The 23,422-nt window shown below is 46.3% G+C and overlaps 2 protein-coding genes across 2 annotated transcripts in view; one reads left to right on the plus strand and one right to left on the minus strand.

Moving 5' to 3' along the window:
- Positions 1–1,316: 1,316 nt before the first annotated feature.
- On the minus strand, positions 1,317–10,689 carry POMGNT1 (protein O-linked mannose N-acetylglucosaminyltransferase 1 (beta 1,2-)). The gene is made up of 22 exons (XM_006839714.1): positions 10,576–10,689; positions 9,973–10,143; positions 9,255–9,369; positions 9,005–9,123; positions 8,259–8,324; positions 8,065–8,178; positions 6,768–6,885; positions 6,485–6,583; positions 6,155–6,282; positions 5,702–5,772; positions 5,437–5,512; positions 5,164–5,247; positions 5,034–5,075; positions 4,762–4,820; positions 4,394–4,466; positions 4,183–4,311; positions 3,974–4,099; positions 3,018–3,082; positions 2,801–2,845; positions 2,457–2,592; positions 2,083–2,192; positions 1,317–1,992 (listed from the first exon to the last, which is right to left on the minus strand). The coding sequence occupies exons 2-22, from the start codon at positions 10,090–10,092 to the stop codon at positions 1,905–1,907; spliced, it is 1,983 nt and encodes a 660-aa protein (XP_006839777.1). The 5' UTR covers positions 10,093–10,143; positions 10,576–10,689; the 3' UTR covers positions 1,317–1,904.
- Positions 10,690–16,878: 6,189 nt separating this feature from the next.
- The window catches only part of LURAP1 (leucine rich adaptor protein 1), a 22,104-nt gene continuing 15,560 nt past the window's right edge, over positions 16,879–23,422 (plus strand). Inside the window, exon 1 of the mRNA XM_006839715.1 lies at positions 16,879–17,079. Coding sequence (XP_006839778.1) covers positions 16,879–17,079 — 201 coding nt within the window. The remainder of the gene's footprint in view (positions 17,080–23,422) is intronic.

Here is a 23,422-nt window from a genome sequence, read left to right on the forward strand (position 1 = left end):
AAAAAAAAAAAAAAAAAAAACACTGGACCAATAAACAACATAATAAATGGGAGAAGATTACTGACAAGGATTTCAGTTTACTTGGACCCACAATCAGTGCTCATGAAAACAGCATTCAAGAAACCAAACACATATTGCATTGGGCAAATCTGCTGTAAAATATTTCTTTAAAGTGTTAGAGCTAAGCTATTACTTTAAGGACTAGACTCCAGTATCGGTATTTTCAATCACCTCATATGAATGTGAAAGCTGGAGAATGAATAAGGAAGATTATAGAAGAATTGATGCATCTGAATTATGGTGTTAGCAAAGAATACTGAAAGTACCATAGACTGCCAGAAAAACAAACGTCTTGAAAGAGGTACAGCCAGAATGCTCCTTGGAAGCGTTCTTTGGATATGTCATCAGTAAGGACTAGTTCCTGGAGACAAACATCATGCATGGTGAAGTAGAGGGTCAGTAAAAAGAAGACCTCCAAAGAGATGGATCAGTATAGTCACTGCAACGATGGGCTCAAAGATAACAATTGTGAGGATGGCACAGAATGGGGCAGTGTTTTCTGTTGTGTATATGTCACTATGAGTCAGTGTCAACTCAATGGTACCTAACAAGAGCCACAGAAGGAGGCCTGGTGGCACAGTGGTTAAAGTACTCAGCTGCAATCTGAAAGGTGATTGGTTTGAACCCACCAGCCACTCTGTAGGAAAAAGACTTATTAGTCTGCTTCCTGTACAGACTGTTGTTGTCAAGTGGATTCCGGCTCACAGCCACCCAGTGTAGGGTTTCTGAGAAGCAACTGGTGAGCCTGAACCATCGATGTTGCAGTTCAGCACATTAACCCATAGCGCCACACCAGAACTCCTTGGAAACCTATAGGGCAGTTCTACGGTGTCCTATAGGGTCACTGAGCCAGAGTCAACTGGATAGCAACTGGCTTTTAAGGGCCACAGACATCATTCTTTGCTCCTGTATCTCTACCTGCAAAGCAGCCCAATGTCACCCACTTCCTTCCTATTCCTAATATGCTTACCTGGTTTCCCATGCCCTCCCATGACTCCCAAGTATGTCTCTCTTTAGGCTCTCTCCCACTCCATCTCTGAGGGGGCAAGTGCCTGGTCCAGACCAGTTAGGAAGTAGAAAGTGCAGGATGGGGTATGGCTAGGGCCAGGCTGTCCTTGAGTGGAGGTGGGCATCCCCTGGTGATCAAATGGCCTGTGGATAACAGTAAAGAAAATTCACCATCTAACCCGGCTATTTTGTGTCTTTCACACACACATACCAACATACACAGACTCACAAGACACATCTCAAAGATTTTATCCTTTTTTAATTAATGACCACATTATTCAACTTTGGAAACCTGGACAAAGAGTAGGCTAAGAGGCCTGGTCCAGTGTTTGAGGGTCTCCGAGTGAGTTTGCATCTTATGTGGGCCCCACTAGGCTTGTCCATGGGGTGGGCACAGCAGTTTCCTGAGTAAGAGCCAGCCCTGCCCTCAAGGCAGCACCTCAGCCCAGAAAGTAAGTCAAGGCCCCGCAGGCTTTGGCCTGTTTCCAAGGCTCTCAGTCTCCGTGGCTGTCAATAAATAGGTTAAATTCTGAGCCAGGCCTGGAAGGAGGGGGTGTACAAAGAGCAGGATCACCAGGGACCCCAATGATTCCCAGATACCAGCCTGCCCTTCCCCAATAAGGAAGTAAATAAATAGACCTCCAACTCAGGAATAGAAACGTTGGAGCAGGGAAACCCTCCTCTTGGAATTAGTAATTAAGTCTCATGTTAAAAATAAACCGGCCCCGGCCCCAGCCCCAGCCAGCACCTACAAAATCCTACAGGATGGGGTGAAGGGCTAGTCTGCCTGGGGGTACACAGTACCCAGCCCTGCAGGGTCTTTCTTAGTGGAGATCTCATGTCTGCTCTGCAGCTCCTGGGGCCCCCTCCTCCTTTGGGGGTGGCTCCAGGAAAATGGGGGTAAGTGATGGTGGCTTCTTCACTCTGCAAAGTTAGTAAGAACATATTAGGGAACAGGTCATTAACTATATCCCAGTGAGTGCCCATTCCACAGGGCAGGGAAGAGTCACTCACGAGTAGGGGGAGGCTGGAACTCCCACCACCAGGAAGTGGTTCTTTTTCCGAAACAACCTCCACAATCCCCGGTGGTTGCCACGCACATCCAGGTCCCAGATATGGAGGCACTAAGGGTAAGAGAGGAAAGCATAGGTCAGAGAGCTATGGGGAGGGGTACACTGAAGACCCTTTGGCCAGTCCTTAACCCTTCTCAAAAGTCTCAAATTGTGAGAAATAGCATCTTCTGAAATAGGGTTTGTACAAAGAATTGGAGCAAGGGGTTCTGAAGGTATGAGGAGAAGGTCTGTGGTAGAAGATTCCAGAATCCCTGTATCTTGAAGCAGTGTGTGTAGGGTGTGAAAGGTACTCCTAGGTGGGCTATGTTGGAGCACCTTGGCAAGCTGGGTCCAGGTGGTGAAGTCATCATCTTTCTCCATTTGGATAAAGGCCACATAGGTGTGGCCCTCCGTGTCTGGCAGAAAAGAGTCTTCACAAGGGTTCTTGCTATGGTCCAGGATCTCAGCCTCACTGCAGTAGGTAAGATAGTTAGGTCAAGACAGGACCCTAGGCTTAGAAAGCCTTATGCTTGGTTTAATGCTCTGCTATTGCCAATTTGAAATTCAAGGAGTCCTGTATTTTCATTTTATACTGGGGCCCACAAATTATGAGGCCAAGACCTCCAGTATCCTACTCTTACTCATTCCCTGCCACACACACCAATTTCCCTTGGCCATACCTGAGTAGTCTGAGAATTTCTACTTCATAAGCTTCTTTCTTCAGACTGAAAGGGAAAAAGTAACTCAGAAGAGGGGTAGTCCCTCAGTATAATCCCATGGGCAGTACAGGGCAAGGCAAAGGGCCACATGGGAATTAGGGCAGGCACCAGGGCTGGAATGGGCTGAATCATCAGGGTTTGTAGATATTCTCCCATTTACCCTGTTCTCAGACCCCACCTGTCCACATTCTTAAGCTGGACACCTGGAACCGTGTTGAACTTGTGCTTCTTGAAATAGGCCTCCTAGAATACATACGAGGGTGAAATTAAGGCCTCTCAATGTCCAGCCTACACCTACCCATTCACTCACCACATGTCCAAAAGGCCCACAGATAAGCTCCTAGATCTGTAAAGGTCCCTCTAATTCCTCTATCTTTTGTATTCTCTTTGCAGCATCCTTGGCAGGCTTGGACTAGCCTTGATTTGGGCTCCACCATTGCCACAGAGTTCAGGCCAACACAGACAGCTCATGCCACTGACCCCTGAGGTAGTCCTGTCCCCAGTGTGTTATAGCCACAGAAGTCAGAAAAAGGCTAAACAGAGGGTGGTGGGCAAAGGGGCAGGCTGGGATGTGAAAGAAGAAACTGCTGATACAGGTAGTGAGATAGCTTCAGGTAAATGTCTTTCTCTGGGAGATGAGTGGGGGTCTTGTATTAGTTGGCCTTTGAAGGTTCTTTTGGCTTCCAGAAGGTTCTAAGCTGAATGGTGTCCATTCCTTTGGATTGGATTCTTTCCAGGCCAGTTCCCCAGTTACAACAAAGGAGGTCAGATGGGGTACAGGGGATGGGAAGCTTCCTGTTCACCTCAGGCTAAGGCTTAGGTCCCATCACTTACAAAGATAGGTAGTAAGAGGTCAAAGTTTATAGGGCTAGAATCTAGTGCTAACCATAGTAACTAGTACATAATGATTCTAATTCAAAGCACTTTTTATATATTCACTAATTTAATCCTTGTAACCTTAAAAAGTAGATGCTATTTTTATCTTCATTTTACAGTTAAAGAAACTGAGACAAAAAGTGGGTACAAATTTCCCCATAGCTAGTAAGTGGTAGAGCTGGGATTACTTCAGAGTCCATGTTCTTAACCACTATACTAGACTGTACCCCCCTTGTCTGACATATGCCTCCCACTCACATGGAAGTAGCCATTCATGTTGAGGCCGACAATGCCAAAGTGGTAGGATCGGGAAACATCGGGGATGATACACTCTCTGCCCCGGCGTTGTTCAGGCATCCGCATCCACATGTCCCAGTCCCAGAGCTAGAGAACATGGAAGACTGAAGGTTAGAAGGTCTAGAGCTGGTAGGGCACCCCAGCCCTCACACCCTACCCTACCACGGCACCTTTTCTGGTGTGGGCCACTTGGGCTCAAGCTCCTCCTTGTACAAGGACTTCCTGAGCACCCAACCCAGTCCAGGCATGGTCTCCACACGGTACAAAAGTGCTGGGTCTTCAGCTGTGTGTTCATACCCCTGAGAACAAGGGGCCATGGTGGGAAGTATTAGCTTGGGGCATCTACAAACTCCCCATTTGACCACTGGCCACCCATGCTACCTGGTCATTCCAGGCTGAGATGCAGTACAGACTGTCATCCTCCTCCAGCAGATGGATGGATTGACTTAGGAAGCTGAGAGGCAAAGTTAACCAAATCACAAAGTGATGCCAGAACTGGAGCTGTCTTAGCCATCATGCCTCCTTTCTCCAAATCCCCACTATCTCCATTCGCCCTCTTTTATCACTCTGTTCCAGCCCTATCACCTGCCATCCTACCTTTGCTTAACGTTCCCCCCTACCCATTTTTAAGTTTGCTTCTTCCAGAAAGCTCTCCCAAATATCTTACTGCCTTCTTCCCTGGAGACCCAGTCAAGCCAGGAGGTCCCATGAAGCTTATAGAAGTTACAGTGGAAAGGCATCTCCCTCACCTGAAAAAATCCACAGCGATGTCCAAGTCTTCTTCCAGAACCACAGCAAACTTAGCCTCCTGGACAGGGAGGGGGACAACATCATACCCTAAGGAGTCCTCTCCCAGGCCCTGGTCTCTACCACCCTACCCCACTTCTCAGGCAGTATTGCCCTCACTTTCCAGATCAGGGGGATGAGGTCCAGGGAGGGGAAGAGTTTGCTTTATAATAGGGCCAGACCTCATATCCCACCTGCCCTGGCCAGGCTCAAGATTTTTGTCTTTACTACTCACTGGAAACAGGTTGAAAGTGGCAGTGAGGCTGGCCTTGTAGTGCTGAGTAGAGAGTGGAAACAGAGCACAAAAGCTTTGAGGTAGAAGATAGCGTCAGGTTTCTCCCCCTCCCAACCTTGTCTAGCAGTACCTGAGATACACGGGCATTCTTGATGCTGATGGGAGTATGTTGAATACCCCTCAGACCAAACAGTGCCACTACATCCATCGGTTCCTGGAGAGGGTATGGTCATAGGTCACCTCCAAAGGTCACTTCCCTCTGCCCAACTCTGCAGGCCCCAACATGCAAGTGCTTTACATCTCAGAGCTGTTCCCTGGCCTTGAGATCACTTGTCAGCTCTGCTATCACTGCTGTTCAACACCCATAGCACTGTAGACCTGAGCACCCTGAGTCCCTGCTCACCTCATAGTAACCATCGATGAAAACTGTTATCATCTGGGGAGACACTCCCTGGGCTGAGAGCAGAGAGCGCAGCATCCTAGGAAGCCCATGAATAGGTTAGGGTCTCGTTGTCCCTGCCTCTCAGGTACCCCTATCGATTCCCCCATGCTAACCCACACAGGTGAATGGACCTAGCATACAGTGCCTTCAGCCCATTCCAAGAGTCCCTCCTGTAGGGAGATTCCCACCTTCTCCCAAGGGTTCACAGTCCTTCTCCCAAGCTCACCTATATAAGTAATTAGGTCGGTTCCCTGCAATGACAGCTACAGGTACATTGAGGACCTTGTTGTCTGGAAGCTGAGAGAGAAACAGCATTTAGATTTTAGCTTTTGCCTCATTCTTTCTCCAAACTGGAAAGCCTATCCAGGGAAACATTCTCTAGTGGGAGTAGGGGAAGAAATGGCATCTGTGCCAGGATAGGCAGGGAAGAGGTGGGGGTCCTTCTCTGTCTCCTCCACACACTCAGCCCAGCACCAAACCTGGGCTTTTGCTCACAACCCTAACCCCATCCCATGCCCCACACTCAACTAGGATGTTCCTCTTATCTTCCAGAGTTCAACATAAATCCCTTCATCCTGGTTCCCTCCCAGGTTAGGGTAGGGGAAAGCCAACCTGGATCTTCCCTCAGCCCCCTGCCAAACTGGTAAGTTCAAGCCTCACTATCTAAGGCTCTGCTTACTGGGTCAGGGCTGAACTCGATGGGCGTGGGGTCCTTGCAGCTGCACACACTCCCATAGCCCTCAACTTTGCTGCAGAAGCGCCGGCGGCGACGGTTCAGCTCTGTGTCTGCCCAGTGGCACTCTGCCTCTGAGGGAGGAATGTGGACAACAGGAAGGAGATGTGGAAGCCAGTGTGGTTTGGAAAGTCCCAGGGTATAGTCAGGGAAATGAAGCCCCACAAAAAAGACAAGAACTGGCCATGGCCACTTACCAAATAAGGGCAGGTTTGTGCCTACATCCCAACCACCAGCCCAGACACTGCCCCAGAGCCTACTCCCCAGTAATCTCACCTTCAGCTGAGCTTAGCGGTATATCTGTCTTCAATAGGACTGGATCCCCCCAGGAAGAGAGGGCAGGCGACTTAGAATGTTTCTCCCCAAGGACAGGACCTGGCAGGAATGAGGAGCAATAGGAGCTCAGGCTCCAGTTTGGGGTCTTCTGTCCACCTCCATGCTCATGATCCTCTCTCCCACCACTGGCTCCTACTTGCCCCCTCCCCCCACCCCATTCCCTGGGATTCTGTTCCTTCCAGGCTCTTGATGCCATACAATGGATGGCCTGTGGTGCTAGCACCTCCTTTTCGTCCCACGAAGGCCCAGGTGTCCCTCCAGCCCAGGGCAGGGCCAGCCTGGCTGCCTAGACTCCTCAGCAGAGCCTTGGCAGTGTCCTTGAGGTGAAAGGAGCCCTCATCCTGGAGGACCAAAGAAAATGGTCAGTGTGGGTTGCATGGTTCTAGATGATATGGCCTTATGCAATGCCAACTATGTTTCAAACACTATGTAGAACCCTTTACCTAAAATAGCTGATTAAATTATCTTAGCAGTCCCTCTATGGCTATTATCATTTCATAGATGAGAAACCTAAAGTCTCAGATTCAAAGAATTAGCTAAGGACATCCAGTTAATAAGTCCTTACTATGATCCTGGAGTCCTGGAGTGGCACTGTGGGTTAATGCACTGGATTGCAGTCAGTTTGAACCACAAGGCTGGCTGTTTAAGCTCACCAGCTGCTCCTTAGAAACCATATACAGGGTCGCTATTAGTTGGAACCAACTCAATGGCACTTACCAACTGATCTTACATGATCAGTACTTCCTTACTAAGTCTGCGCCCTCTTTCCTACCACTCTTCTCCTTCACTCCCTTATTCTGCCTCAGCTCCACTGACATCCTTGCTGTTGTTCAAGTATGCCAAACACCTTTTCACATTTTTTCTATCCAAAATGCTTTCCCCATCACCCTACCTTATGCCTCACTTCCTCCAATTTTTCTGTTCATGTGCATATTTGAACAGAATATCCTTACATACAGCTTCTCTTTCTAAAACAGCATTCCCCTTACCTGCCTCCTTGCTTTGTTACTTTCTTCTACATATAAATGATCATTTCCTGACCTTCATTTATTTGGTTGCTTTTGTTGCTGTTTTATGTCTATCTCCTGTTACTGGAATAGAAGCTCCATGAAGGTAAAGACTATCTTGTTTGCCACTGCATCCTTAAATCCTTAGCATCCAGAAAAGTGTTTGGCACATAGTAGTGGTGGAGTCGGTTCCGACTTACAGCAACCCTGCATAGGACTTCCGAAGCTTTTAATCTGTACGGGAGCAGAAAGCCTTATCTTCTCCTGTGGAACGGACCTTGAGGTTAGCCGCCTGACTCATACCCACTGCGCTACCAGAGCTCCTTTTTGGCACGTAGTAGGTATTCAATAATTATTTACAGAATTAATACAAATGACAAGGTAAGGATTGGAACCTGAGTCACCTCCTCCAGATGCTCTTCCCACTGTACCATGTTAGGGGCACAAAAACCAAGACCTTGAGCAGGGTTGGAGATAAGAGGCAAGGGTGACAGTGCCAGGGCAGTCACTGACCTTGACAGTGCAGATAAGCACTCGACCGGGAGCCACCATGTTGAGGAATAGCACCATGGCTTCATCCTCATGAGGAGAGTAGGTGTCAAACACACGCTTTGCCATCACATGGCCCTGACAAGGGGGACACACTACTTGAGAAATAGTGTCACCAGCAAGGAGAACAAGAGTCCCACTCCCCTCAAAAATCTCACCGTGGCCTGGTTTAGGACAATGACATGAATGCCTCGACCCTGCTCCCGGGCTTCATCTTCCAGAACCTACAGGGTTTCAGAGACAACATCTAACTCTTCACTCTGGCATTCATGGTTTCTGTCTTATGGGCACTTAAAGCTCAGGCTGCATGAAACCTTCTCTTCTCCTCCATATACCTCTGTCATACAGCTGGGATCTCCCAAACCAGCCTTAAGGTCTCTTCTTCCAGGAGGCTGAAATAGTACCTCCATCAGAAGAGATCTCATCTTTCTACAATCTTCCCCTCCATAATTTGCACAGCACTTAGTAGAGCCTTAGGCTGACTCTGCCTCATCCAGGAGTTAGCACATTCCTCTCTCAGACTAAGCCCCTTGAAGTCGAGCCAGGTTCAATTACCTCCAGGTCCCCTGGGCCCAGCATTAGGCTGAATGCAAAGAACACAGTGGTTATAACCAACTAGGAAGTGGTTATAAAATAACTCAATGAATTAACTGCCTACAAATACTATTGATCATTTTTGAGATACCACTCCATATAAGACATTTTGCATACTTTCAGTTTAATCCTGGAAAACAGAGATCATTAGTCCCAGTCTATAGCTGAGGAACTGAGGCCTCCAAAGTCTCACAGCTAGAAGATGCCCGAGTTGCAATTCCCACTCAGGCAGTAGTCTCCAGACCTAGTGTACTATACAGCTAGCTTGAGCAGAATGGAGTGACAAGACACCAGATCCTCGTCTACTCACCGTGGTACCATCCACTGCCACATACACTTTGCTACGGCTCGAGTACACCTCCACATCTAGGACCCGCTGAGGGCTACTGCCTCTGCGCCGTGGTGGCTCCAGGCGGCCCAGGGCATCATCTGCAGCAGCGACAGTTCAAAGAGATAGTTCCCGAAACAGAATCACCTCTCTCGTGATCTGCCTGCCACTCCAGCTATGAGATCCCAAGGGACTTCCCACCTCCCCACCCTTATCCTTAGCCTGGCCCCACCATAGTCTTGCTCCGGCTCTGGGTCTTCATTGGCTTCACTGATTGCTCGACGAGTGTCCAAGATCAATTTGATGTTGACGATAACAGTCACCAGCAGGAACAGCACCGCTCCTGTCTGAGGGGAGGGGTGGGGACGACTAAAGAGGGGCACCTCCTCCAGATAACAAAGAATCTTCCTGAAAGGAGGGCCCTGTCTGCACTGAGGACACAGGGAGAAACTGAGACCTGTCTTGTTTCCTTCTGTCTACCCAGCTCTACTCCCCAGACTGAGGCCCAGTTCCATAGTAACCTCCTCTAGCCCTTCCTTCTTCACTGGAGCCCTCACTAGTCAGAGCTCTTGCATTCTTCCCATTAAAGTTCTAATTTCCTTGGTCCCCTTCATAGTTAGTTCCAAGAGATAGTATCAGTATCAGAAAACCAAGTTGGGGTACAGACACCTCAATCGATCGAGGTCCAGACTGCCTGACAGGTGTATGTGTACCCCTGGGCAAAACCTTCCTGATCAAACTTCAAGTTTCTATCAGAAGTGTAGGAGGTTAGACTTGGGTTCAGATTCCAAAGCTGAGTTATGGGTCCAAATCACTACCTGGTAGGGACTTGACATACAGAGGTTTCCCCTTTCCAGCCTGGGGGCAGCCAAAGTGGGTCGCAGTGCCCATATCTAGGCTGGGGTAAAGCTGGAAGGGCGTCCCCGGGAGATCTTGGGACATCCCTATACCTGACAGAACCTCCGCAGGGCCCGCTGGTTGGTCAGTTTATACTTCCAGGTAAGATACCAGCTCCGCTTCTTCCGAGCCCCAAAGGGCTTGATGAGGGGGCTGGACTTCCAGTCGTCCATGCCGGATTTGGGGGTTCACCGCTGTCCTGGCCAGTCCATGCCTTCAGGAATCTGAGGAGGTCAGAGTGTCACATGGGGTAAGGTGCTCCTCCCAAAGTCTGATACCTTTTGGGGAGATGAGGGAGGGCCTCCTAGGAACTCTTCCCAGCAGGCATCTGTGCTGTGTGACTTGGGGAACATGGTTCAACTTTTCTGGGCCTGGCAGGAAAACATTAAGAGGACCTGGATATGGGGAAACTGAGTCAGCGTTGCCAAGGGTTCTAGAGATGGTCAGACAATAAGTTCTCAGGATTCATCAGTCCAAAAAAAGGTACAAACCCCAGGCCTCCCAGTCCACGGGTGGGCAAAGGGCAGCAACTATCCTAATCCTTCATTCCCTGGGTCCTTAGACCCTCCCAATTGGTCCCGTTTATGCTCCATCCAGGATTTGAGACTCGCCCCGTCCGCGCCGCCCCTCCCCGGACCCCGCCCGGAGGCACTCACGGCTCAGGAGGCCCAGGCCCTACTCGGGCCGCACTCTGGCCCGCACTGCTCAGCCCGGCACGCCGCGGCCTCCGCCTCCTCCATGCCGCTCGCAGCCCCGCCCCAGCCCGCCCCTCCGCTTCCGCCGCCGCCGCCGCAGCCGCGGGGTGAGAGGGCGGCGGGCGGTGCCTAGGACGCCGCTGGCGGCGTTGCGTTTCCTCTAACCCGCCGGACCCACTCAAACTCCTGGTGGGTTTGCAACCCTGACGGTGAGGTAGACTTCTGGAGGAGAGCAGCTTGGTCCTCCAGACCCTCCAGATGACAAACCCAGTTCAAGTCATAGTCCTAGCGCCTCAGACCACATGACATGACTATCCTGGGGTCAAAGCGGCTCCCTGCCTTATACCTAGCCTTTTACCCAATAGAGACTGCCCTGAGTAAGGCTGTCCTCTAGTCTAGGGTAAGCATAGCCTTTAGAAGGTGAAGGGGCCTGGGTCAAAAACCAGGTTCCATCACCTCGATTTTGGGCAATTCACTTCACCTCTCAGCCGCGGTTCTCTTTGTGAAATGGGGACACACCTATACGATGTTTACTATGTTCCAATCACTGTTATAAGCATTTTACTTATGAAACTCGTTTCATGCAACAACAACCCCATTAAGTAAGTACAATTATTATTCCAATTTTATAGGTAAAGAAAATTAGGCCCAAGTTCTCAAAGTTGAAAGAGCTGAGACTCAAACCCAGGTGACCTGACTCCAGATTGAGGTCTTAACTACTACATATATTGGCAGTATTCATACTTACAGAGTTGTTGTAAAGCTTGAATGAGATATAAAGCACTTAACACCAAAACCAAACCCAAGGCTGACAAACCAATTACAATCCATAGTGACCCTATAGGACAGAATGAAGCCTACCCCATGTAGAACTGCCTATTCTATAGGGTTTCCAAGGCTGCCACATCTTTTTCCTGCTGAGCAGCTGGTGGGTTCAAACCACCAACTTTTTAGTGGTTTAGCCTTAACCACTGTCGCCAGAGCTCCCTTAGCCAAACCCCACCTCCCACAAGTGCCATTGATTTTATCCCATCTTATGGCAACCTTATACAGGATTTCCGATGCTGGTCAGCAAAAAAGAGGGAAACCCCCAATGAGATGAATTGGCAAAGTGGCATCAACAATGAACTCATGCATTAATTGTGAGGATGACACAGGACTGGGCAGTGTTTCGTTCTGCTGTGCATAGGGTTAGACAACAACAGCACCTAACAACAACAAAGCTTTACAGGAGCAGAAAGCCTCATCTTTCTCAAGGAGCAGCTGATAGGTTTGAACTGCTGACCTTGGTGTTAGCAGTCCAGTGCTTTTCCTATAATGCCACCAGAGCACCTTTAGCCTAACACAGTGATTGCAGCAGAATCAGCTGGAGAGCTGTTTAAACTTACATTGCTTGGCCTTATCCCTAGAGGTTTTGATTCAGCAGTCTAGGCTAGGTTGGAATTTTGCATTTCCTACAAGTTTCTATTTGAAGTTTATGAGTGCCCATGAAACAATTTTAAGCAGAGGAGTGATGAATTCTAATTTATATTTTAAGAGAAACTTGTGGAGAATGGATTGAAAGGAAACATTAGAGGAAGGTGGAAGGCCAATTACTTATTTTTGAGCTCTTCATATTCTATCTACTTCTTCAATGGTGGAATGGTATTCCCCCAAATGTTAACTGTACTTATTTTAGGATTGGAAACAATCGTTGTTAAGTGCCATCAAGTTGGTTCCAACTCATAGCAACCCTGTGTAGGGTTTCCAAAGAGCAGCTGGTGGGTTTAAAGCACCAACCTTGTGGCTCAAACTGACCTTGCAGTTCAACGCATTATCCTGCAGTGCCACACTTAGAACATAACAAAGCCCAGTATATTTTACTAACATTTTTAAAAGATGTCTGAGTTCCTGCCTTAACCTTCTTTCTCTTCTCAAACTCATTCTCCATGGAAGACCTCACCCACTCTCATGGCCTTCATTACCATTGAGATTTCCAAAAGTCTCATCTGCAGCCCTAACCTCTCTTCTGAGCTCCAGGCTCACCCATGTGTCCCACTCTCTGCTGAGCATCACAGCAAACACACATACAGTTGCTGTTAAGTTGATTTTGATTCATGACAAACCCATGTGTGCTGAGAAGAACTGCTCCATAGGGTTTTCTAGGCGGTGACATTTCAGAAGCAGATGCCAGGTCGTTCCTTTGAGGCACATCTGGGTAGGTTTGAACCACCAATCTTTCATAGTTGAACACTTAGCGAATTGTACTACTCAGGGATCCCAGGCACTTCCACAAGCCCCTGTAATTAATGACTCCTGAAATTATCTCTTCCCACTCCCAGACCTCTTCTTTGTTGAATTACATCTGGCCCAACAGCTTGGCATCAATCACCCTTATTACCTGCTTCTCTCTCCAGTCCTCAGTCCAGGTCTGTTCGCTCACTATAGGGTGCAATGCTCTAACTCAAAGGTCAACAGTTTATGCCCATCAGCAGCTCAGTGGGTGAAAAGAGTTGACCATCTACTCCAGTAAAAATTTACAGCCTAGGAAACCCTGTGGGGCCATTCTACTCTGTTCTGTAGGGTCACTTTGGGTTAGAATTTACTCTGTATCATACAATAAAAATCATTATAGAAGCAGATCCACCAGGTCTTTCTTCCAAAGAGGGCTGAAGTTGCCAACCTTTCAGTATCAGCCAAGAGCTTAACCATCGTGTCGCCAGGGATCATAGCCTACAATGGCACTCCATAACATTTATTGAAATCATCTATTCATTCTTTGAACAAATATTTATTGAGCACCATAAATAAGTGAATGTCACCAAGTCCTGTCTATCTTACTTTCTAAAGAACCCCATTCTGGCCTCTAATTCTTCTCACAGCCATTCCACTGTTCCAGATCATTTCAGTTTCTCACCTTCTGATTGGTCTCTTGGAGTCTTGGTGTGGTGCTTGTGGGTTAATGCGCTGGACTGCAACCTCAGTTTGAACCACAAGGTTGGTGGATCAAACTCACCAGCCACTCCTTGGAAACCCTATACAGGGTCACTATGAGTCGAAACCGACTCCATAGCACTTAACAACAACAACAATAATTGGTCACTTGGACTCTGGATTTTTACTCTTCCCAACCTTTCTCTTGCAAAATCCAGTCTTTAAAAAGGAACATTTGTGTGTGTGTGTGTGTGTGTATGTGAATCTATGGCTTAAAACCCTTTCATGGATGAAGAGATATTGCAAAGGTAACCATTGTTGTTGTTAGATGCTGTTGAGTTGGTCCCAACTCATATTGACCCTATCTATGTGCAATAAAATGCAACACTGCCTGGTCCTGTGTCATCCTCACAATTGTTATTCTTCAGCCCATTGCTACTGCCACTGTGTCAACCTATCTCTTTGAGGGTCTTCCTGTTGTTTGCAGGCCTTCCACTTTACTAAGCACGATGTTCTTCCTGATAACATGTCTGAAGTATGAAAGACAAGGTCTCACTATATTGACTTCTAAAAAGCATTCTGGCTATACTTCTTCCAAGACAGGTTTGTTTGTTCTTCTGGCTGTCCATGGTACTTTTAATATTCTTCTCCAACACCCATAATTCAAATGCAGTGATTCTTTTCCAGTCTTCCTTATTCATTGTCCAACTTTCTATATGCATATAAGGCAACTGAAAATACGATTGCTTGGGTCAGGCATACCTTAGTCCTCAAACTGACAGGGTTTTTTTTTGTTGTTGTTGTTTTAACTTTTTATTGTAAATTGAGTGACGGTTTACAGAACAGATCATCAGTCCTACATTCAACAAATTATATATTTCATGTCATTACAATGATTGTAATCCACTCCATGTACCATCAGTTAACAGTATTTACCACTATTCATTATATTTCTCCCTCCTCCCATCCCCACCTGCTCTGTAACCATCATAGAATGTTTCATTTAGTAAGAAAATCTTAACTTTTTACATCAGACTGACAGTTTTGCTCTTTAACACTTTCAAGAGGTCTTGTGCAGCAGATTTGCTTAATGCAATGCTAAAAATAGCGATAGAAGTATATAGAACTAATGTAGTAGGGAAGTACAAGGTATGAGATAAATCCATATTTATCATAATAGGTTGTTGTTGTTATTGTTAAGTGCTGTCAAGTTGGTTCGGACTCCCAGCAACCCTGTATAGTTTCTACAGAGAAGCTGGTGGGATTGAACTGCTGACCTTTAGATTGTTAGTCCAGTGCTTATCCTACAGCGCCACACCAGGACTGCATCACTGGAAACCCTAAGGAGCAGATCCACTCTATGCTATAAGGTCAACATGGGTTGGAATTGACTCAATGGCAGTGGGTTTGGTATTATTTATTTATTTTTCAACAGACCACTGCCACTGAGTAAATTCCAATTCATAATGATCCTAAAGCACAGAGTAGAATTGCTCCTTAGGGTTTCTAAGACTGTAAATTTTAACAGGAGCAGACAGGAAGCCAGCAGACAATGTTTAAAATCAAGACATAGTAGTACAAGCCAAATGTTTACAATTATGGGTGTAAACACCAGAAAAAGAAAAAAAAAATACCCATGTGGCGTTGTAGAATAAGCACTAACTGCTAACCACAAGGTTGTTGTTGTTGTTATGTGACTTGGAGTCGGTTCCAACTCATAGTGACCCTGTACAGGGTTTCCGAGGCTGTAAATCTTTACAGGAGCAGAACGCCTCATCTTTCTCCCGCAGAACAGCTGACCTTGTGGGTTTGCAGCCAGATTCATAACCACTATGCTACCAGGAGAGCTCTGGTAGCGTAGTGGTTACGAATCGGGCTGTGAACCTGAAGGTCAGCAGTTTGAAACTACCAGCAGCTCCATGGGAGAAAGATGAGGCTTTCTACTCCCGTAAAGATTTAAACCCTTGGAAACCTTGTACAGGGTCGCTATGGGTCGGAACCGACTCGACGGGCACTTAACAACAACAACATGCTACCAGGAGTCCTGGTGTGGTGCTGTGGGTTAATGCACTAGACTGTAAAGTCAGTTTGAACTGCAAGGTTGGTGGTTCAAGCTCACCAGTTGCTCCTTGGAAATCCTCTACAGCGTCGCTAAGGATCAGAACTGAATTGACGGCACTTAACAACTACCACAAGGTAGGCGGTTCAAATCCATCAGCAGCTCTTGGAGACCCTATGGGTCGGAACTAGTCAGATGGCGTTTAACAACAATATGAGGAAAGGAAATAGAAATGGGAAAGGAAAGGCAGGAGTAATCTTTTCATTGTAAACTCTTTTGTAACCATAGACTGAAATTTACTTTGTTTAGAAATCAAAATGAGCACCACCCCCAAATTATTTTTTAGTGGTTTTTCATTGTCCATACAATAAAATATACCCTTGCTACTCAAACTGTAGTTCGTACACCAATGGCTTATTAATGCAGTTCGTATACCTGGGAGCTTATTAATGCAGAATCTCTGGCCTCATCAGGGTACAGAACAAGATTCACAGTGATTCATGTGCACAGTCAAGCTTAAGAAACACCAGTCTACAAGATCCAGCATAATTTGGCCATGTAGACCATTCCAAAGGAACACTGGTGGAGCGGCAGGTTAGGTGTTGGGCTGCTAACTACAAGCCACTGCGCTCCTAAAGATTTACAGTCTTGGAAACCCTGTAAATCACCCTGTAAGTCGCTATGAGTGGTAACCAACTCAAGTGGGTTTGGTTTCGGTTTGGATGGACCTCTCCAGCTTCAGCACTAATTTGTCTTCTCACTGGCCAAGACTACTTTCTACTCCTTCGATCTAAATTCTAGCCATTGGGGGCTAGTACTAGAGTTTGTGTGTGTCAGGAACTAGCTAAATCTAGCCACCGTATTAGTCGCAGCTCTTCTGCTCCAGGAAGCCTTCCAAAATTCTGTGCAGCTCTATGCTACCGCTGTTTGTTAACCTTCCACATCCCTGACTATCTTTAGTCTTCATTCAGCACGCGTTTATTGGGCACCTGCTGTGTGCCTGATTGGATTCAGTTGCAGGGTAAAGAGATCCTTTGAAGTTCTCCTAGGTGCCTTTTGATACAAATTCGGTATCACGCATTACCAAGCAGGTTGTGTGCGCAGCACTCGAATGGTATATGGCTGTGCGCGACTTTTCGGAGTGTTACGGCACCAGAAATCCTCCAGCTCCCCGCGCTGTGCCGGCGGGGGCCCACTGGTTCTGCTTTCCCTTAGAGCCCAGAGGAAAGAGGACCTCGGGGAACAAGATTTCCCGGCGTCCAGTCCCCAGCACTATTCAAGCTTGGGTTCACATGGAGGGGACCGCGGAGTCCCAGACACCCGACCTGCGAGATGTGGAGGGCAAGGTGGGCAGGAAGACCCCTGAAGGGCTGCTCCGTGGGCTTCGAGGCGAGAGGGAGCCGGGGACCGCTGGCGCCCTCCTTCTGCTCCCAGGGCCCCCTAACTCGGGCCATGGCCTGGGGGACAAGATCATGGAGCTGAGAATGGAGCTGGTGAGTGTCGGGTCATGGGCCAGGGGATTTGAGTTCCCCGGAAAAGATGGACTGATGCCCCTAGAGTTGAAAAGGAGGGTGTTAAAACACTTCATCTAAACCTCAGGATCCTACCAGAATCTATCATTAAGCCCAAGTCTATCATTAAACCCTGGGGTGGAAGTTAATTGCTCCCAAAGGGTAAGTGAGGTTTTGATGGGTCCTGGAGATTTGGGGTGTGAAGCACAGACTCTAGAAAGTTACCCTGCCAAATAAATGGGAGTAGGGAGATGAGGACTGAAGCACTGCTATCAGAGCACAAATCCAAGCAAGACTACCTGTTCCCACCTCCCCGACCCCCCTTTGGCCAGTCATTCCCCACCTCCCTTCCAATTTGGGAGCTTCTTGAGGATTGGGAAGGGATTTGGTTCATCAAAGGCTCTGAGACTCCAGTATTCAGGATAGGATTTAGCACAGAAGAAATTTGGGTAAAGGGGCACTAAAAGCATTCTCTCTCCCTTTCCCCAGTGTCCTCACGCTCCCCGTCTCCACTTAAAATATTTGAAAGTTCCTAGAATTATAGTAGACAGTGCAGGACCACCATCAGTGTCTGTTCCCTCACCACTGACTCAGTTTCTCCCTCCAAGTGCACTGGAGTATTTGGATCTCTTTTGGATCTTCTTGGGAAGAAGAGGAAGAAATAGACACCCTCCTCCCTGGTGTTGCTAGTCTAGATTCAGAGTCTAAAGGACAGCAGCTGCTCATTCTCCCTGTAGGCTCCCCAGGGTCCTGGTTCCTGCAAAGGAGGCAATTTACACCTGCCACCACTTTGCAGTCCATTCTGGGGACCTGAGGAATTGCCAACCACTCCCTGGCCCAGAACCAGGAGCCCACAGTGAGTGTGTCAGCTAATAAATCATGTTGGTACCAGGCTGTACTTTGAGGGATGGGGGCAGGGAAGAGATCATGGGATTCCCAGACCAGTTAGGGTTTTTACCAGAGGCTGGGAGGAGAGCCTTGTGGGCTGAGCAGTCATGGAAGGCTCCCTTGGGAGAGGACTTGAATGCCAAGTGTGTACTTGGCCTTGAAGGTTGAAATGAACAACACATGCTCCAGAGCACAGCTATGACAGTGCTCACCTGTGGGCCAGGAGTGGCTAGTGGTGGGGCAGGGATGAGGGTTGACTTTGCCTCATGGCACAAATAAAAGCCAACTCACTGAATGCGTGTGCCAGAAATCATGCGATGCTTTACAAGCTACTCTATTAATCCCCATAGCAACCCTATTATATAAGTAGTATTTTATAGATGAAGAAACTGAGGCACAGAGAGGTTACGTTACTGAACAAGGTCATATAAAAATTAAACAGCTGAGGCAGGATCTGAACCCAGGTGGTTTGACTACACTTTACATCTTAACTATTGAGACCTACTTTGTGTCAGACCCTTTAAATACATTATGTCTCTGAAGTGAGAAAAGTAATCATATTTCCCCTATCATGCTGCTATGGAAACTCTCACTTGGAGGTGCTGAAGATTTGCCTGAGCTCTCACAGGTAGTCTGCACAGGAGCCAGCCTAGTCTCTCTGGCTCTCACTCTTTTCTGTCTTTGGTTGAGATTACTGTCTGTGAACTTAAATGGGGTACATTTAACTTTTGATTTGTCTATGTATTCTTGACTTTGCCTAGCCTGAGGCTGGAGGGAGAGAGTCTTCTGGGGGCCAAATCAGAGAGGTACTCCTTATATACAACTGTGGATCACAGTCCTGTTTCTTTCTCCCTCCTCAGACCAAGATGTCATTAATCCCTTTAAGCACTCTGCCCTGACCACTGATTTGGGCCCTCAGAGAATAAGAGTTGGGGGAGGGAGATTTCTCTTGAAGCCACTGGTGGCAGAACTGGCCCAAATCCTCTAAGGACTGTCCTTCAACTGTTCCCTTCTGAGCCGTCCTTGCAGGGAGGGGCAGGTCTGCCCTTGAGGCCAAGGTCAGCCCTGCCTCTTTCCTTTTGCCTCCCTCCTCTACTCAAGGATTGTGAGAACCAGTAAAAGGCTGGAATACGTGGGAAGAAGAAGCAATAGCAACCTCCCCTTGGTCTTCCCCCCCAAAGAACTGTTTCTATGGCAACCCACCCCTACAGAGGCAGCTTGAGAAAAAGCTTCAGGCAAAAAGGAGGAAGACATGGGTTCAAGACTTGGCTCTGCTCCAGAATTACTTTGTGATCTTGAGCAGGACTCTGCCTCTCTTCCAGTCTCAATTTTTCTGCCTCTGAGGATGTGGGTGAATTTTGGAACTACACGATCTGTAAGGGTCCTTTTAGTAATAATAATCTAAGATTCACAATCCACAAACAGGATACTGGGAGTTGGATCCCCATGCTTTCATCCTAGAGTCTAATTTGGAAAAACAATGAAGTAGTCATATCCCATTACACCAAGGCACAGCAGAAAGTCTGATTAGTATGTTTTTAGTGAAGAGGTAAGGTGACTCAGGGGAGAAACCTGAATCCCCCTGTGAAAATAACCGAGTTGGAGTGTCCTCTGAAGCTGTATCTCTCTTGAGCTATTTATCCCTTTCACTGTTTCCAAAAAGATGGTGTGAATAAGTGTGCTTCTGTTTTCTGATAAGAAAGACTTGCTTGCTTCTATTCCTGGGAGTAAAGTTGTCACAGTCAGGAAATCTCTGTGCCTGACCCATCCAACACTAGGCTTACCACCAAAAAACGAACTGGGCAGGGTCTTCCCTCGGGGAGCTTACACAGTCTGATTAGGCAGGGAGAGAGACAAATTAACAACTCTAGTGCAGGATGATAGTGCTATTGGAACCCATGGACCATCTCATCAAAGACCACTCTGGAAAGACCACTGGGATTTGGAGGGGGGCATATGCTGTTTCCACCACTCATTTGTCAGTGTGGTGTACTGGGGTAGCTTGTGTGTTCCTGTGACGGTGGAAGCTATACCACCAGTATATTAAATACCACCAAGTCACCCATGGTAGACAGGTTTCAGCAGTGCTTCCAGACTAACACAGGCTAGGAAGAGGGAGAGGCAAACCACTTCTGAACTGTTGTTATTGTTGATAGTTGCCATCGAGTTGGTACTGATCCATAGCGACCTTATGTACAGCAGAACAAAACACAGCCCGATCCTGGGCCAACCTCACTACTATTGCCATGCTTGAGTCCATTGATGCTGCCACTTGGCCAACCCATCTTGTTGGGTGTCTTCCTCTTTTTCTCTGACTCTCCACCTTACCAAACATGAGATCCTTCTCCAGTGACTGGTCCCTCCTGACAATATGAGAGATGAAGTTTGGCCATCTTGGCCTCTAAGGATCACTCTGGCTGCACTTCTTCCAAAACAGATCTATTGGTCCTATGGGCAGCCCATGACACTTTCAATATTCTCCTCCAACACCAAAACTCAAAAGCATCAATTCTTCTACAGTCTTCCTTATTCACTGTCTAGCTTTCGCATGCATATGAGGTTGTTGAAAATACCATGGCTTGGGTCAGGCGCACCTTAGTTCTCAAGCTGACGTCTTTGCTCTTCAACACTTTAAAAAGGTCTTGTGCAGCAGATTTGCCTAATGCAATACGTCGTTTGATCTCTTCACTGCTGCTTCCATGAGTGTTGATAGTTGATCCCAAAAGAATGAAGTCCTTGACAACTTCAATCTTTTCTCCATTGATAAGAATGTTGTTTATTGGTCCAGTGGTGAGGATTTTTGTTTTCTTGACATTGAGATGCAATCCATACCGAAAGCTGTGCTCTTTGATCTTCATCAGTAAATATTTTAAGTCTTCTTTACTCTCAGCAAGCAAGGTTGTATCATCTGCATATTGCAAGTTGTTAATGAGTCTTCTTCCAATCCTAATGCCACATTTTTCTTCATATAACCCAGCTTCTCAGATGATTTGCTCAGCATACAGGTTGAATAAGTATGGTGAAAGAATACACCCCTGTCGCACACCTTTCTTTATTTTAAAACATTCAGTACTCCCATGTTCTGTTTGAACAACTCCCTCTTGATCTATGTACAGATTCCTCATGAGCATAATTAAGTGTTCCGGAATACTCATACTTCGCAATGTTGTCCGTAGCTTGTCAGGATCCACACAATCAAAAGTCTTTGCATAGTCAATAAAGCACAGGTAAACATCTTTCTGATATTCTCTGCTTTCAGCCAAGATCCATCAGACATCAGCAATGATATCCCTCATTTCACGGCCTCTTCTGAAACCAGCTTGAACCTCTGGTAGTTCTCTGTCAATGTATGATTGTAGCTGTTTCTGTATTACCTTTAGCAAAACTTTACTCTCATGGGATATCAAAGAGATTATCTGATGATTTCTGTATTCTGTTGGGTCACCTCTCTTTGGAATGGGCCAATCAGTTGGCCATGTAGTTTTCTTCCAAATTTCTTGGCAGAGAAGAGTGAGTGCCTCCTGTGCCATCTCACTTTCTTGAACGATTTCCATTTTTATTCCGTCAATTCCTGGTGCCTTGTTCTTTGCCAATTCCTTCAATGCACCTTGGACTTCCTCCTTCAGTATCATTGGCTCTGGATCATATGCTACCTCTTGAAATGGTTGAACATTAACCATTTCCTTTTGGTACAGTGACTCTGTGTATTCCTTCCGTCTTCTCTTGATGCTTTCTGCATCATTCAATACATTTGCCCAGAGATTCTTTCAATAACGAAAGTCGAGGCTTGAATTCTTTTGATAAATGCTGAGCATGTTCTTCCTTTTTGGTTTTCTGACTCCAGAACTTTGCACATTTTGTTGTAATATTTGGCTTTATCTTCTCAAGCTGATCTTTGAAATTTTCTGTTCAGCTCTTGTACCTCCTCATTTCTTCCATTTGCTTTAGCATCTCTACATTGGAGAGCAAGTTTCAGTGTCTCTTCTGACATCGATTTTGACCTTTTCCTTCTTTCTTGTCTTCTCAGTGACTTTTTGCTTTCTTCATGTATGATGTTCTTGATGTCATCCCACAACTCTTCTGATCTTCAGTCTTTAGTGTTTATTGCATTAAATCTGTTCTTCAGATGATCTCTAAATTCAGGTGGGATATATTCAAGGTCATATTTTGGCTTTCTTGCACTTGTTTTCATTTTCTTCAGCTTCAGTTGAATTTGCATATGACTAATTGATATGCAAATCCAATGGTTAGCCACTGAAAACCTTATGAATAACAGTGGAAAGTGTCTGGTATAGTGCCAAAAGATGAGTTCCTCAGGTAGGAAGGCACTCAACATACAACTTAGGAAGAGCTGCATCCTCAAAGCAGAGTTGACCTTAACGCTGTGGATGGAGTAAAGCTTTTGGTACCTTCATTTACTGATAGGGCACAATTCAAAATGAGAAGAAACAGCTGCAAACATTCATTAATAATCAGAATGTGGAATGTATGAAGTATGAATCTAAGAAAACTGGAAGTCATGTAAAATGAAATGAGGCACATAAAGATGGATGATATCCTAGGCATTCGTGAGCTGAAATGGACTGGTATTGGCCATTTTGAGTTGAGCAATCATATAGTTTACTATGCTAGGAACTCAAATTGAAGAGAAATGTCATCACATTCACCTTTAGAGCATTTCAAAATCTGTGTTGATGACTGGAAGGAAACTGCCAGTGGTTCAAGCCAGATTCATACGAGAAATGTGGGATGAGAGAGATCTTTGCCGATGTCAGATAAATCTTAGTTGAAAGCAGTGAACACCAAAACGATGTTTACCTTTATTAGCTATGCAAAGGCTTTCGACTATGTGGATAACAACAAGATATAAGTAATATTGCAGAGAATGAGTATTCCAGAGTACTTAATTGTGCTCATGAGTAATCTATATATAGATCAACAGTCAGTCCATCGTATAGAACATGGGGATACTGAATGGTTTAAAATCAGGAAAGGTGTGTGCCGTGGTTTTTCACCATACTTTTTAAGTCTGTATGTTGAGCAAATAAACCAAGAAGCTGGAATATATGAGGAAGAAAATGGCATCAGAGTTGGAGGAAGACTCATTAACAACCTACGATATGCAGATGATACAACCTTGCTTGCTGAAAGTGAAGAAGACTTAAAATATTTGCTGATGAAGATCAAAGAGCACAGCCTTCGGCATGGATTGCATGTGAATGTCAAGAAATAAAAAATCCTCACCAATGGACCAATAAACAACATTCTTATCATTGGAGAAATGATTGAAGTTTTCAAGGACTTCATTTTTCTTGGATCAACTATTAACACTTATGGAGGCAGCAGTCAAGAAATCAAATGATGTATTGCATTAGGCAAATCTGCTGCACAAGACCTTTTTAAAGTGTTGAAGAGCAAAGATGTCAGCTTGAAGACT

This window comes from Chrysochloris asiatica, unplaced genomic scaffold, assembly GCF_000296735.1.
Source record: "Chrysochloris asiatica unplaced genomic scaffold, ChrAsi1.0 scaffold00026, whole genome shotgun sequence".
Classification (NCBI taxonomy): domain Eukaryota; kingdom Metazoa; phylum Chordata; class Mammalia; order Afrosoricida; family Chrysochloridae; genus Chrysochloris; species Chrysochloris asiatica.

What these genes read in the sequence shown, in the direction of transcription:
- POMGNT1 (XM_006839714.1), bottom strand. Translation starts at nt 10,092, where the DNA reads ATGGACGACTGGAAGTCCAGCCCCCTCATCAAGCCCTTTGGGGCTCGG. An exon ending in CCCTGCGGAGGTTCTGTCAG is followed by an intron (nt 9,370 to 9,972) that starts GTATAGGGATGT and finishes CCCTCCCCTCAG; the next exon opens with ACAGGAGCGGTGCTGTTCCT. An exon ending in TGGCAGTGGATGGTACCACG is followed by an intron (nt 8,325 to 9,004) that starts GTGAGTAGACGA and finishes GAAACCCTGTAG; the next exon opens with GTTCTGGAAGATGAAGCCCG.